This window comes from Heterocephalus glaber, unplaced genomic scaffold (assembly GCF_053883595.1).
Source record: "Heterocephalus glaber isolate CG9 unplaced genomic scaffold, H.glaber_assembly_v1.0 deba00000768, whole genome shotgun sequence".
NCBI lineage: Eukaryota > Metazoa > Chordata > Mammalia > Rodentia > Bathyergidae > Heterocephalus > Heterocephalus glaber.
Genome location: NW_028258162.1, coordinates 2,758,377 through 2,774,293, shown reverse-complemented (window position 1 = coordinate 2,774,293; position 15,917 = coordinate 2,758,377). Strand labels below are relative to the sequence as shown.

Below are 15,917 nucleotides of genomic sequence, written 5' to 3'. Positions count from 1 at the left end.
CCAGTGGTTTACAAATATTTTCTTCCATTGCATAAGTTGTCTCTTCACTTTGTTGACTATTTCCTTGCTGTCCAGAAGATTTTAGAGGCAATCCCATTTGTCTATTTTTGCATTTGTTGCCTGTGCTTCTGGAGTCAGGTTGAAAACTCTTTGCAAAGTCCAATAGAAAAAAAACCTTTTCTCTTTGTTTTCTTCTGCTAGTTTGGTGGCTTTGGGTCTTACATTTAAGTCTTTCATACAGTTTGAGTTGAGTTTTGTATCCAAGGTTAGATAAGGGTCAAATTTCTTCTGCTGCATATGGATGTCCATGTCCTAACACAATGTATTGAAAAGCCTATCCCTTCACCTTTGTGTATCCTTGACACTTTTGTTGAAGATCAATCAACTATAAATGCATTAATTTATTTCTGGGCTCTCTATAATGTTCCACTGGTCCACATGCCTGTTGTTTTGCCAGTACCATGTTATTTTGAATGCTAGAGCTTTGATTACTATAGCTTTGTAGTGTAGTGTATTGTAAAATCAGGTAGTCTGATGCCTCTAGGTTTGTTCTTTTTGTTTAAAATTGCTTTGGCTATTTAGGATCTCTTGTGAGTCAATAAAAATTTTAGGATTTTTTTTGTTTCTGTGAAGAATGTTGAAGTTTTAATAAAGATTGTATTAAATCTGTAGATCATTTTGGGTAGCATGGGCATTCTAACAATATAAATCTTTCCAATTCATGAACCCATTATATCTTTCCATTTATTTGTGTCTTCTTTAATTTCTTTCATCAATTTTTATTGTTTTCAATATACAGATCCTTCAATTCTTTGGTTAAATTTATTCCAAAGTATTGTTATTGTAAATGATGTTGTTTTATTTATTTTCTTTTCAGATAGTTCATTGTTAGTGTGTAGAAGTTGATTTTTGTATGTTCATTTTGCATCCAGCAGTTTTACTAAATTTATTATTTCTAATAGCTTTTAAGGAGTCTTTAGGATTTTCTATATGTAAGACCATGTCATATGCAAACTGAGCCAAGTCATTTAACTTCTTCCTCTATGATTTAGGTGTCTCTTATTTCTTTTTCTTGCCCATCACTTTGGTTAGGACTTCCATTACTATGTTGGATAGAACTGATGAGAGTGGGTATCCTTGTCTGGTTCCTGTTAATAGGGGAATAGATTTCAACTTTCCACAATTGAGTATGATGCTAGCCGTGGGCTTGTAAGTATGGCCTTATTGTATTAATATATATTCCATATATATATATAATTTTTGTCATGAAAGGATATTCAGTATTTTAAAGTGCATTTTTGTACCTATTGAGATGATCGTATGGGTTTTGTCCTTCACTCTGTTGATGGGATGAATCATGGTTATTGTTTTGCATTGGTTGAACCACCCTTCCACTTGATTGTAGTGAAAGATACTTTTAATGGGTTATTGAATTGCTAGTATTTTGTTGAGGATTTTTGCATCTATGCTCATCGGGAATATTAGCCTGTAATTTTCTTTTCTTATAGTGTTCTTGTCAGGGTTTGGTATTAGGCTAATACTAGCTCTTGGAAGTATTTACTCTTTGTCAGTTTTCTGAGCAAGTTTAAGAAGATTGGTATTCACTCTTTTAGTATGTTAAATGAGAAATTTATTGCTGTATATTTTAACTGACGGCCACATTTTATAAACTATTAATAATTCATATCCTCCTTGTCAGACAACAGAAAGATCAGAGTTAATGGAACTAAAGAACCTATAGAATTTAAATCGAATCAATGGTTTGGAGCAACAGTGAAAGCTCATAAAGAGAAAGTCGTGGTGAGTATGAATTGTGTGACGTGTTATGACTCTATTCTCTTATTGTTTTAAGTCATGATATATGTCTAGGCTACTGAGAAGTCAATGGCTACTGAATGAATCTGGAAGATTTTTACTTTGGGGTATTTTAAAAACTTATTACCTTTAATTTCCTTATAACAACAAAGAAATAATTTTGGATTTTAGGATTTAAGAATACTTGAATTATAACTTAGAAGAATAAATACCCAAAGGAGATGCCTAGTTTTATTTAGTCTGTGTTTAACCCTCTAAAAAGACTTTGACATAAAATAGATGACATATAAAATATAGACAGCTCTCTCTAGTTAGAAGCTCAGCATTTACAATGTACTACCAATAGAATTGTACTTGCATTAGTATATTTTTCTTCCAGAATTGGTAAGATATTTTTTATTCTTTACTGATACATGGCTTATAAGAATTACTATTAAAATGCTAATTTCATTCTAGTAACTGCTTAGAGTTCACAAAATCTTTTGAGTACTATAGTAATTCTTTTACATCCTGAAAATTTATCAGTAGCATGCAGTTGTCACACATTTATTCAATAGTTGTAGAAACCTTCAAAACCATTGAAAGTACAATAATACAACATGCCACAGAAATATTTGGTTTTTGGTAAGCTTGCGTTTTCTAAAGTGTAAGACGGCACCAAGTCTCCTTTGGTCAGACAGAAGACAAGGCCAGTTGGACTACAGTGAACCCAGGAGTGACTGTGTTACCACCCAGATGAAGACTCCCCTTGTTCACAATTCACACCGAAGGCTGCATTTATTAAGCGGGTGACTTGGCAGTTTGCTGCAAAGACCGTGAGATAAGAGAACCTAGATGACTTAAAGCGTTTGGGGGCTCTTGAAGCCCCAACTCTTTGTTGGCCAAAGAGTTTTTGGCCAACACTTTTCAGTATAAAGAATGGTAAATCCAAAGAAATAAATACATAAATACATACCTGAACAAACCTGAGTTTGTAGAAGGATGATTTACTTGAAATTATCGTTATCTTTACTAAAAGTAGTTATACATTGGACTAGATTATCAAGGGCACATTTAGAAACCTAAAGTGACTTTAACTTAGAGTAAAAAAGCCTAAAATAAAAGTAAGAGGATCAGAATACCAGGGAAGTGGTGTGGAGGTTAAGCCAAGGCTGTAGTCTCAAAAGGAAGCTGGACTACATACAGGAAAGGAAGCAGAAACCATGGCCCACGGATGAGTCCAATATGGTGAGCATTTCCAGCATGCTGCCTTGTGCTGCAGATGCATGTGGCCAAGGCCTCTGCCCAGGATGCTAACGTTCACCTTGGAAGCCATTGACTACTCCCAGACCTTATCTCCTTATACATTTGTACAACTAAAATACATTGTCAGTTTTTCACTTCTCATCAACTGAGAAGATAGGTTAGTAGTTCCACATCCTAGGATTCTGTAGATTTGTCAGTACAGCTGAAAGTTTGAACAATCAGACAAAACATACAGGATTCAAAACAGAAGTAAAAAAAAGCGCCTGTGTTTTGTATACATTCATCGCCTCTCTCATTCCCAGCAAAATTAATATTATTTAATTTAAAGAGGATTTCCTTTTAAATATTGTGCTCTTGTTAGAATCTTAACTTCTGGAGAAGAAACAAGGACATGGCAGGAACATGTTTTGTTTGTTTCTTTACTGTTCTTTGGATTCCTTTTTGCTGATAACATTCCCAGGAATAGGTAAATTAATTAGAGGCAGTTCCATCTTTTCACCACATTATATTACTACCAGTGGCCTCATAAGGCAGAATCTAATATGCCTTATTTTCTCCGGAGAAACATTCCTAAAGTTAGAAGGTTTGGGTGAGGCCTCAAGTAAGTTTCTGGTACAACAAATCCTATGTCATAACACCAAAGACATAGCAGCTACTGCACAATAATTTGGCATTATAAAATTAATTTCAATTTCTATCCAGTGAGCATGAATTTAATTGAACTGACCACACACATATTAATCACATTTTAAATGCAGGGCTCTATGCTAAGTTCTCACTCACTGTCACTGCCTCCAAACTCTTGTAGGTCTTTAATGTGTGCTCTTTTAATGACTTTCTAGTGCTAAAATAGACACTCGATGAGGTCTTTCATCTTCAGTTTTACCATGAATAAAAACCATTAAATTAAAAGAAAGCCCCAGACACTGTGACAAGGAAGTAATGTGTCTAGAAAAGTCATTATTTAAAAATTCAGAAGATGTGACTTTAGTAATAAAGTAGGAGAATCCATAAAACCCAGCTGTATAAACTTATCTGCATCCTTTGACTTGAAAGCCAGTCTTTAAAAAGCAACAACTAGACAAAGAAAGAAACTAGTTCTTATTTTAACACATTACACTGACTTATTTACTGTTTGAATGAGCATTTGCTTTCATTTTTTGCCCAATTAAAAAAAAAAAAAACAGGCCCAAAAAGAAATATGCATCCTTTGCATTTTAGGAGTTAATTTCCTTTTGCCTGGTTACTTTTATTTAATTTACCATTCTGTGACAAGGGGACTCATTCCTTTGCATATGTTTAATTTTTGCCAGTTTTACAATGTATTGATATTGCAAGTTGTTTGGGGAGGTTTAGTTAACTCTGACTACTAAGGTGCTCATTAGCATACTGGGGAGCAATTAATTCACCTAACAATTTAACACCATTTATCATGTTTAGGTGGACTAGTCAGCAATTCAAATGAAACTGTTATATGAGAAGCCTAGATAAAAATATGTTCACTGTCTGATGTTCTACAGGCCTGTGCACCTTTATATCACTGGAGAACTCTTAAACCGTCACCAGAAAAGGACCCAGTTGGTACCTGCTATGTAGCAATTCAGAATTTCAGTGCATATGCTGAGTACTCCCCTTGTCGGAACAGTAAGTTATTTTTATTCCTTGACACTGAAAGTTAGCTCAAAATGCCATCGATAAGTTATAGCATTAGGCAGAAATGAGATGAGAGTAAAAGTTATTGACAGTCTTACAGGCTGTCTTGCTGTGTGTGACAGGAGGGCCAAGACTTGGCATTCTTGTGACTTTCTTCCATGTTTCTGAGAATTCAATTTTTAGATATTCTTCAGGGGAATTGATTGGTTCCTTATTTTAGGCTTTAAACTGTCAGTGGGGGTTGAGAATGTACTCTGTTCTGAAGAATGCTGGCTGCCCACTTTGCTCAGTTATTGCAGGGATGGTGTTAGTTACTGTCATAGTTACTGTTGCTGAGACACAGTACCCAACATAACTTAAAGGGGGAAAGACTTACTGTGACTTACAGTTTGTAGAGACTTCTGTTCGTAGTCAGCTGCCTCCATGGCCAGGGAACATGGCAGAGAGGCATCACAGAAGAGGAATTCTTCACATCATGGCGTCCAGAAAGCAGAAGAAATCAAGGGAGGAGTAGGGAAGGGAGATATGCTACAATCCTCCAGGCCATGCCCTCAGTGACACACCTCTGAACGAGTCCCCATGTCCTAACAGCAAGCCAGCTCTAAGCCCGATTTTGCACAAATATTTTTATAATTCAAAACTAATTTAGGCAAGACAATGAATAAATATCAGAAGTAGAACATTGAAGATAAAGAATCATTCAGTGGCAAGAGAAGGTTAAAGAGATTCAGAGCTCCAAAGAACTGGGCGTGGACCATTTTAACTCTGATAGCTTTTGGTGACATTTTGGCAAGGACAAGATTATGGTCTTCAGAATGTTAGCTGAACAGGTAGTCTGTGGAATCGGGACTTTATCTTAAACAGCTCTAAAGTGAGGGTGCTTCATAGACAATAAGACTCCATCACTTATTTACTCAACACGGGTCTACTGAACACTTTCATACAAACTGTTCTACATTCCATACATTGAAGAACAGGGGGAAACAAATCCCTGGGTTTAGTGAACTGACATTCTAGTGGGAGAGACAGGCAATAAATGTGTAGATAAATAAGTTCAAAATATAAGTGAAAAGTGCTACAAAGACAAATATAGCCAGGCAAGAGAGAAAGGAGTAACCTGGCCTGGGACAGGGAGAAGAAGAGTCCTTCGCCAAGATGGTAGGAAGGGAAACTGAGCAAATGATGATTAGAGCTGGGAGAGACAGTGCTCCCAGGCACAGGCAGCATCCAAGAAGATGCAGAGCTCGGATCACGCTGCATTCAGGGTGCTTGGCTCTTGGGTTTGGTAAAGGTTGGTACTGTCATTCCAAAGAGGTTCAATACTTAATTTGCTTCGTCAACATTTACACATATTTTTATCATATTTTTCATGATTGACTAAAGATGCTATCCCAGAACAGCAAACTATTGTAACTAAAAAGATGAGCCCATATTTCCCACGCCTTTTGCCTTGATGACACATTGTGTTTTCCAGCCGACACTGAGGATAATCATTAGTGAGACTCTTCACTGCTTCGAGTGAGGCCTGGTTGGCTGTGTGACTGGAGAGCTCAGATTAAAATGAAGCCCTATAGAATCTAGACTTGTGAGGCACAAGTTTCAATGCAACTTTAGCCATTATTTAAAAATGTATTAAATTAAAGCACACTCACAATTGCAGCTCCATGGCCACATTACAATATCAATTGATTTACTCTTTATTTTTCCAACATAGAAGAATAAGGCCTAAAAGATAAAATGGTGCTCAGGTTGAATTTCAGAATAGCTGAATACATTGCCAAGAATGGTTTCGGCTGTTTTCACATCCTCCTGGGATCCCTGTTCCTATACGTACTTCTTCCCCTTCAGATCATCCAAGGAGCAGACTTCCTGTCATGGCTAGAAGTTCACAGTTCATTAACACAAAGACAGCTTGTTCATGAGCATATGGTCAATATCACAGAACGGGAACATCAGCAATATTATTTTCAAAAGAGAATTTATGTTAATTCTACGCCACAAATCCAATGAACTGAGCGGATACAGTGAGCAATCTGAGAGCTGACCTCATTCATATTAATGACATGCATTCAGCTCTTACAATCATTCATAATTCAGGTGAGGACAGTTCACACACACTGTTCAATTTTCCTTTGGAAGTCAATAAATAGTGGTGAACACTCAGCATGTGTCCTTGGATTCCTAAGTTTACCCTGAGACATAATTGTATAGTTCAGAAATGCTCTGAAGTTCCAGGAAGAAAGATTCCTTTAGCTCTCATAAATAATAATTCAACCAGAAAAAGAAATGGCTTTCAGAGGAAAGAACTTCATGCTGTACTATAATTGCCACTCAAGAATAAACATTTGAAGTTGGTTATTTTCTCAATAAATTAAAAAATATTTTTTCACTCTTTTGTTTCCTCTTTTAAAGCAAAATATCTTCCGAGAATGGTCATTTTTTCCCCTTTGAATAATTTGAGTATTAAAAATGAAAAAGTTTATTTTAAAAAAGAATTTAAAATGATTGGTGCATTTAAAATACATTTCTTAAACTACTCAACATATATAGATTCACATAGTAATATATCTTGTATTCACATATATTTCTAGGTGCATATAAATATTTACAACCGTGAACTAGAAAACTACTACCCAGACATTTGAGGTTATATAGATGAGCTGTGAAGGAATTCTATAAAATTTATAACCATAAACCACAACATATAGCTGTGAAAGAAGGAACAAATTTTGCTAAGGTATACTATGTGAGTTAGAAAGGTTATTTTGCAAAATAAAGGAGCATGTGGAAAGAACTGTTGATGAACATGCTAAAATTAGCTAAGTATTGACCAAAGAGAAGAAGAACATACAAGACATTGTAGGAGAGCTGAAAGGATACATTTCAAAAAGCTTCAGAGGGCTGGGGTCTAGCTCAGTGGTAGGGGCAGTTGCCTAGCATGTGTAGGACTCTGGGGGTTTGGGCCCCAGCCTCACAAAACAAGCCCCCTCCCAAGCCTATAAATATTTCCTGTGATGATGTTCATTTCCTTATTTCCTTTCCTGCTCTCCCGTTTTACTTGCTGATCAGAAATAGCCTTCATAAAAACGAAACAGTTATTAGAATGTTCATATCTAGCTGTACAACGATTGAGATTCCCTCTCCTTAACTACATGTTGGCTATAATTTAAGCATTTAGAAGCTATTGAATCTCTTTTAAATTGCAAGTTATAAGTAGTAAATTCCTAATCCTAGGGTTCTAAAGGATTTAATAAAAATATCCTTGGAGTTCTATGTTAGCCTGACTATAGTTTACAGACATTTACGATGAGATCTTATTGAACGTTCATTTAGTAAGTTAGATCTCATAGAATACAAAATAAACCATTACTAGAATATTTTCTTTTGTGAACATTATCATTGCCATATCCCTATGAGAGTCATTACAATGAGAAATACAATCTCCCAATTTACCTAACATCATAATAGAATCATTTTATTTAGGAACATAAAAATGGAAATCTTTGTTGGTGTCCTCAGTGGAAAACACACACACATAGGTGGATCTTTCTCAAAGAACCATCTGCTGGGAAGAGCAGACAGATCCAGGTGGGCAAAGGAGAGACATTACTGCCCCACAGGCAACTTGGGACACAGTCAATAGATGAAGATTTTATTTCTTCAAATGAATTCCTGTTAATTTTACTATGGAATCACAATAATATGTGGGATAAGAAAATACATGGAGATACATTTAATGAATTACTTGGAATGGATTTTTAAAAATAAATATAAAGAAGCACATATTTTTAATTAAGAAAATTTAGAAGTCTATAAAGAACAAAATATCTTGAATTGGTTATTAAAATAGATCTTTGAAATGATGACATTATAACATTTATATATTTTGATCACTCCAGGCAATCTTTTTTTTTAAATTTCTTTTATTGGTACATATTAGGTATACAATACATTTACATTTATCACTGGATGCTTGTACCTTTACATAATGTATCTTGGTTCTTATTTTTTCCCCATTCTCCTGCCCTCCCTTCACCCCCTCCACCCTTCCCTATTTACAAAGGCTTTGTTTCAATTTTTTCCTTTTCTCATATTTTTTCATTCCAGGCAATCTTGATCCTGAAGGCCAGGGTTACTGCCAAGCAGGATTTAGTCTGGATTTTTATAAGGTAAGTTGTTTTTGTCTTGCAGCTTCTAATATTTAATGTGTTTATTGTTGGTGTTGCTATCTTTCATTCCTGCACCTCAGCAAAAAAAACAATTTGTATATACATAATAGCCACATATAGCAGCTTCTTAGGTTTTTTCTGTTTTCTCTTTAGATCTATTAAGTCATTTGTGTATTTGACAACCTATGAAGTATAGAAACATATACAATGAAATTCATTCATACCCCCTTGTAGCAATTAATTGTAAATGAAAATCTCAAAAACTCAGAGAAGAAATGTTTTTTGAAAATCACAAGAAGCTACAAATTGTTTTATCTCTAACCTGAAATTGCCTGATTTTATGTTAACATTAATATTAAAGTCACATATCCTCTCATAAAATTAAAAGAGTGATATCTAGTGCAAATACAAAGGCAAAGATTCAATGGTTTTGAAAATAGCATAGGAAAATTTCATTGATATATGTTCTGTTTGACTCCCATTCATTGTATTTATCATTGCTTTTTTGTATTGTTTAAATTTTATTCCACTGAAAGTTACAGATCTAGGGTATGAAAAGCAGGTGGGAAAGTAGAAGAGAACATATTTGCTGACCTGGAGTTTTCGTTTTCTCTCCCGAGAAAGGGGTGGATTTGCAGATTTATGGAAAAAAGAAAAGCTACCCTTGAAAAAAATTGGAATAGAATCTCCTTTTTATCACCGTGGCATTTCAAAAGACCATGTCTGCTAAATTAACATTAAACATGGAGGTATTTTGCTTACTACAGGCTATGCCAAAAAAATTGAATTTATATATTCTCAAGGGAGAGGGTTCAATTCACCTAATTGCTTTAAATTAAAATTCTTTAATATGATAACGCACTAAATAATCGCAATCAAAAATGGAAAGAAAATGACTTGCAGGTCCTTGTGCTTTTTTTATGAGTAACAGATTGTTAGAGCCAGGCTTATTAGCAATAATTTGTCACCTTTTAAAAAATTTCAGTGTATCTTTTCCAGATGTTCTGTTTTGTTCTGTTGCTTGGTTATTCCAATTTCTTCTGCTTTGTAGAATGGAGACCTCATAGTAGGTGGACCTGGAAGTTTTTACTGGCAAGGTATGTTCTGTTGGCAGAAAAGAAAAGCATGTTTGTTGTTATTAACAAGGAGATGAAGCAGAAATAACACTAAATGTTGGCATTTTACTATGTTAATATTGTATCCCTACTCATGGTTTCTTGACTATAGCATATATAGTTTCAATTTGTACTTTGTTATATACATGATATTTTAAAATATCCTTGCAACTGGACAATTTATTTATCCAGCAGGCATGTACTGGGGCTACGCCAGGCTCTGGGTGAGATGCTGGAGACAATGAGTGAAAACACACAGGGTTTAATGTAGACTAATATCTAGAGAAAGATGTAGACATAAGTCAGATAGCCACAGGAGGACCCACGAAGCTCCAACCATGATACACAGCATGGTGGAAAGCTGTGTCGTGATGAGACCCTGAGAAAACAGGAGGCCTTCGTGTGGCTGGACACGGGTGACTTTATCCTCCAAACACTGGGCGGCAGGGAGCTGGAATACAACTCATGCTCTGCATATGGACCAGGTACAGGACAGCATGTGCCCAGGGGGCATGGCTTGTAATTCTTCTAAAGGTGCCGCATAGGCCAATAGCGGCCCAAACATCAGGTAATTCTGAAGCAAACAACTGAACTTGGATCTGAACCTTGAGTGGAGTCCCCTAGGAAAAGAGAGGAGAGACAATGACCAAATATCTGTGACATGAAGGATGGCAGTGCAGGGAATGTTGGAGGAAAGTCAAAGTTACTGGAACTAAGAAAGAAAGGGGGAGTGGCCAGAGTGTATGGAGAGGCCCCAACTTCCAGCCCACAGGACTTGCTGGTTGGGTTGAACAGTTGTGTTTCTCCTTCCAACAACTAGAAAGCACTGGTGGGTTTAGAGTTTAAGTGGGTGGGCTTAGCTAGAGTAGGAAGGTGGCACTTGTGCTGAGAATAATGGGAAACCACTGGAGAATTCTAAGCACAGGTTGTTATAACCAAATTCATGTTTTGAAAAGATTACTTTGGCTATAGTATGGAAAGAGGATTGAAAGTTGGCCAAAGTGAAATGTCAGCACTACAGTAGTTACGAGGTTGTAATAAGGTTATGAACTAATTGTAAGTTTCTAAGTTCAACTAGCTGTAAATTTCAGGTAAACATGTTTGCTTTCTTAGAGTGGTGATGGCATAGACTGAAAAAAAAAAGCAGGAGAAATTTGTGAGATACTTTGGAGGCAAAATAAACAGCCTCAATGATGGATTGGATGGATGGTGGTGAAGAACAGGAGGATGTCAAAGATATGTTTCTGATTTCTTCACCTGTACCACCCACTGAAACAGAAAATACTAGAAGAAAATAGGTTTGGACTGAGATGGAAAGAGAAGATGATGAGTTTGGTTTTGGTTATGCAGAGTATGGAAATGTTGAGACATCCAAGTGTTTTCACATGAGAGTTTAGGAATATAGACTTACCCTCTAGGAAGCACTCTTGGGTAAAACATAAACTTGCATCACTCACATATTGGTAGTAATGGAAGCCATGGGTATGAATGAGAAGCCTAATAAGAATACAAAGAATACAGACTGAATCTTGTCTGTAAAGTTAGGATAAAAATAGGGTAGAACATGAGACAGATGAGTAGTGAGGGAGGACTTTTTTTTAAACTGTAAAACACTTGAACATATTTAAAACCCTTGGGAAAGATTCAGGAAGATGAATTTATGATAAAAAATAATATGTAATTACTATTAGGCTTAATTCATGCACTAATAATTGAGAACCTCAAATAGTTTCATTTTGATCTTTAGGAATTATTTTGCAAACAAAATATAATATCCAACACATGGATATACAATTCTGTTTGTTTTAGATTTTCTTTAATTCACTTGGTTAATTTTACATAAACCATTCCTTTAAGTTGGAAAAAATGTCTGATGCAAATGATTTGAAAATTAGCCATGGCAAGGGTATGTAGAAGCATTTGTCCGAGATATATAATTTAAAATTTCATACGGGCTTAAGATTATAAGGATTATAGACCAAGCTAAAGGAAACAAACAAAAGCAATGTATGTGTGGGAGAAAGGAAAGGGATTATGGAGCTTTTAACCTTAAAACACTGGCAAATTATACTTGCTTTCTTCATAAATTTGTGCCTAACTATAATTATCTTACTATCAGAAAAGTCATTCCAGTCGCAGTCACCTGCCAGTAGTTATGACTTGGTTTGACAGCTTTATTCCTCTTTTGAACTTCAAACAGAAAGACAGTGGGAATTATGTGTGAATTTTTGAAGAATAATTTGGCTTTAAAATTAAGGTGATATATTAGTCTTTTGAAAGCATTTCTCCAGTTTTCTCCCAAAGAGCATGAAATCACTCTTTTGCCTTAGATCTCCATAATAAGTATGAGAATACATAGAAGTTTTGGTGGAAAATTGTTAGGGATATTTTAGACACTTGTGTACCCCAACACAGTCATATTTCATGACATCTGAGAGTGACTTTATTTGGGAGAGATCAGCTAAAGTTTTTAACCTATCAGTATCAGAGGCCATTGGTTTGTTTTTTGCTGAAGTTCTGGATCTCATTGGATCTGGCTACTTCTGACTATTATAAATATATTATATATATATTTATTAGTATATATTAGCACATATTATCATGGAAATCCTCAAAGATTGTTTGGCTCCTTTCTTACAACCTCTTAATTGAGTATAAGTGCTTTAGATTGAATACTATATCTATACTTTGCAAGAATATAAAAAGTTTTATCAGAATGCCAAAGGAGAGCTTGGTTTGTTAACACCAAATATCCTGCTAACAAAACCATATAACCTCAGAGAACACACTTAAGCATCTTGTGCCACCTATAACAAAAGGTGTATTTGGCTAAATGATTTCTAAGTCTCCTTCTAGGACATCCTACAATAAAAATTTAGTTTGCAAATTGCAGCTGCAAATAACTCTTCCATACTTTTATCATTTAAAGGTGAAGGGAGGATATACACTGAAAGCAACAGGAAGACAAACTATTGTGGCTCATCAATATTTCTGACAATACTCTGTCAGAATGGAGAGCTCCACCCAGCGGCAACCAGCTCTACCTTGCAGGTGTAGTGGAGACAGGAGCATTCATATCAAAACACAAGCAATTCCCATGGCAGTTTTTAGAGAGTGTGTGGGTGCGGGTCTGCAGAGGGAGGCCCTGCCTCTTCCATTTGTTCTGTTAATGTATCGATCTGTTTGAACACAGGTCAGTTGATCACCACCAGTATTGCCGATGTCATTGCAAATTATTCATTCAAGGACATTCTACGGACACTGGCTGGAGAAAAGCAGACAGAAGTGGCTCCTGCTTCCTATGATGACAGCTACCTTGGTGAGATCCGTCACTCAAGAAACTTGTGGTTTCCTAAGAGACAAACAGATTAAATGGAGATGCAAATTTGATTCCTGACTTGTTTGATATCTTATGAACATTTTCTTTCTAGGTTAGAATGGTCTGAGCTTTTCTTTATAAATTTATAAAGATGCTTTCATCCATCATGTATGTAATCTACAGAGTCTTAGTGGGATATTTTTCTAGCCGCTTTTTTGTAGACTCCATAACATTCCTTTGCACGTCAATGATTTTGCCGGTAGTAGACACTATGTATTAGCGAGGTTAATCAGTGCTGTGGCAGCAACATGACAGGAGCCCTGCTTGGTTTCTAGAGCAGCAACAAGAGACTTTCCACATGCTATGTCTTTTAGTTGCTTTCTCATTGCTGGGACCAAATACCAGACACCCACAAGTCAAAGGAGAAAAGGCTTATTTTAGCTCAGTTTGTAGATATTTCAGTCCATTGCCAGCTGGCTTCAAGGCAAGGTGGCACGGCAGAGAGCATGGTAGAGGAGAAAGAGCTCATGGCAAGCCAGGCAGGAAGCAGCAGGGAGCCTTCCTTCTTCATTGACTTTTTATTCCATCCAGGCTACAACCCTACTGGTTGGTGCCACCCACACCCAGGGTGGGGCTTCTCTCTTCAGTAAATCCACCATCCACACCCAGAACCATGCTAAACCAATCAGAGGACTAATCCAGTGTCACACGCCATGATCCAGTTACTCCCAGAAGTACATGTACCTCATGTACCTGTGAGCAGATGAAGGTTAGGGGGGACATCTAACATTCTCAGTTTTGATCATGTGCAATCCACACAAGAGCATTTCAACACTACGATTTCCCACCTTTGGGATCTCAGTGGCATTTCAATGGCTTGAGAAATTTGAAAAGTAAAGAATAATAGTCATTTTTGGTCAGTGTAGCTGGTACCTCATCTTAGAGCTGAGTGAAACTTGTGGAATACCACCATTAAAGGAATTAGGAAGCAGACCTTGTGGATGATCAGAAATAGCAAAACCCAGGCCCAAACATCCCCTGTCAGAATAGCATGTTTCATTAGAATGAATCTGCAGTTCTTAAAGTACATGAGCTTCCTTGTACATTTCAAGTTGGAAGTGTTTATCGTTTGAAACTTGGTCTCCGAATCTAGTTTTTGTTTTGTTTGTTTTGCTATGTTCCTCTCTAAGATCATAGTAGCAGATCTATTGCATATGTAGGATTTAGTATAAAGCCTTCATAGCAGTGTGGTTAATTTTCCTTTTATAAAATCCTGAATTTTTATGTTTGTAGTGATCTGTGACTAAAGCAGTACCGTGGTAATACTTTCATTTTTTTCTAGCTATAACTTACTTGAGTCATCAAGTGTGGTTAGTTTGTTTCTTTTCTTTAAAACAGGGTACTCAGTTGCTGCTGGGGAATTTACTGGAGACTCTCAGCAAGGTGAGAGATATCCAACTTAAGTCATTTTAAAAGCGTGGGGAAAATGACATAAATGTGCATCGTAAATGTGAGTTTCTTTGCTCACATTTATATAAAATGTATATAAATTTGAATCCCAAATTGCATATGATATTTTTATAAATGTATATATAATTTGGTACACAATTTTAAGTTTCAGAGAATTTCATGAGTCAATACCAAACTTGGTAAAATCTAGTTAAGCAATATAAAATTCGAATGAATGAAAATATACAGTACAGGCGATTAAATGACTTAAACATCAGCCACACTGTCAGTGACAGATAGAATGTAGGGAATCAAGATTCCTCCTTTTGCCTTATGTCTAGGATCTCAAACTGCATGTGTCCAAAACTACCCTCCCTTCCTGACTCCAATCCAACTCGCTAGCATTACTTTCCTTTTCTCTTAGAAAGTTCCCAGTCCCATCGGAAGAGAAACTAATTCTCATTCTCATAAATGCTCTTCATCATCTGTCTTCTATATTTTGCTTTGACTTCATCTATGTCTTTAATCCTCCGATCCTGTAACCATCTCATCTACCAGCGGCCACGTGCTTTCGTTTATGTATTTTTAGGCCAACTTCAAGTGTCACTGTCCCCAGAAATCCTTCTATGTCATTTCATTTTTCTCTCTTCTAAGATATTTGCCATTGATTCCTCAAGCTTTTTGGTTTTTTCAGTACTGGAGATTGAACCCAGGGTTTGGTACTAAGCTATATCCCCAGCCCATTTTATTTTACCCTTTAAAAAAATTTTTTTTTTCTTTAGTAGTTTTAGTTTAGTCTGGTTCAGTTCAGTTCAGTTTGAGATAGGGTCTTACTATGTTGCTAAATTATCCAGGCTGACCTCAAACTTGCCATCCTCCTGTCTCAGCTTCTCTGAGTTCTGGGACCACAGGCATGTACCCCCATATCCAGCTTCCTCAGTCACTTTTGCATAATCTACTGTTAGGTTCTGTTGGCAACTGTTGAGCAGGTAGAGGAGACCAAATGATCCTTAATCTCAGAGTTTACAACCTACTAGAGCCAATAGACATTAAAGAAGGAACAGAGAAGACCTGATTAAATATTGTGGGGAGTGCTAGAATAAACTTCAAAATATAGAGAAAAGGAAGCTTTGGTGATGAGAAAACACTGCA

At 36.3% G+C, this 15,917-nt stretch overlaps 1 protein-coding gene across 1 annotated transcript in view; it reads left to right on the top strand.

Annotated features, from left to right (window-relative positions):
- Positions 1-15,917, top strand: part of Itga8 (integrin subunit alpha 8) — a 195,341-nt gene that overhangs the window by 35,424 nt on the left and 144,000 nt on the right. Inside the window, exons 3-8 of the mRNA XM_004859985.4 lie at positions 1,700-1,800; positions 4,581-4,704; positions 8,821-8,882; positions 9,934-9,979; positions 13,191-13,316; positions 14,715-14,759. Coding sequence (XP_004860042.1) covers positions 1,700-1,800; positions 4,581-4,704; positions 8,821-8,882; positions 9,934-9,979; positions 13,191-13,316; positions 14,715-14,759 — 504 coding nt within the window. The remainder of the gene's footprint in view (positions 1-1,699; positions 1,801-4,580; positions 4,705-8,820; positions 8,883-9,933; positions 9,980-13,190; positions 13,317-14,714; positions 14,760-15,917) is intronic.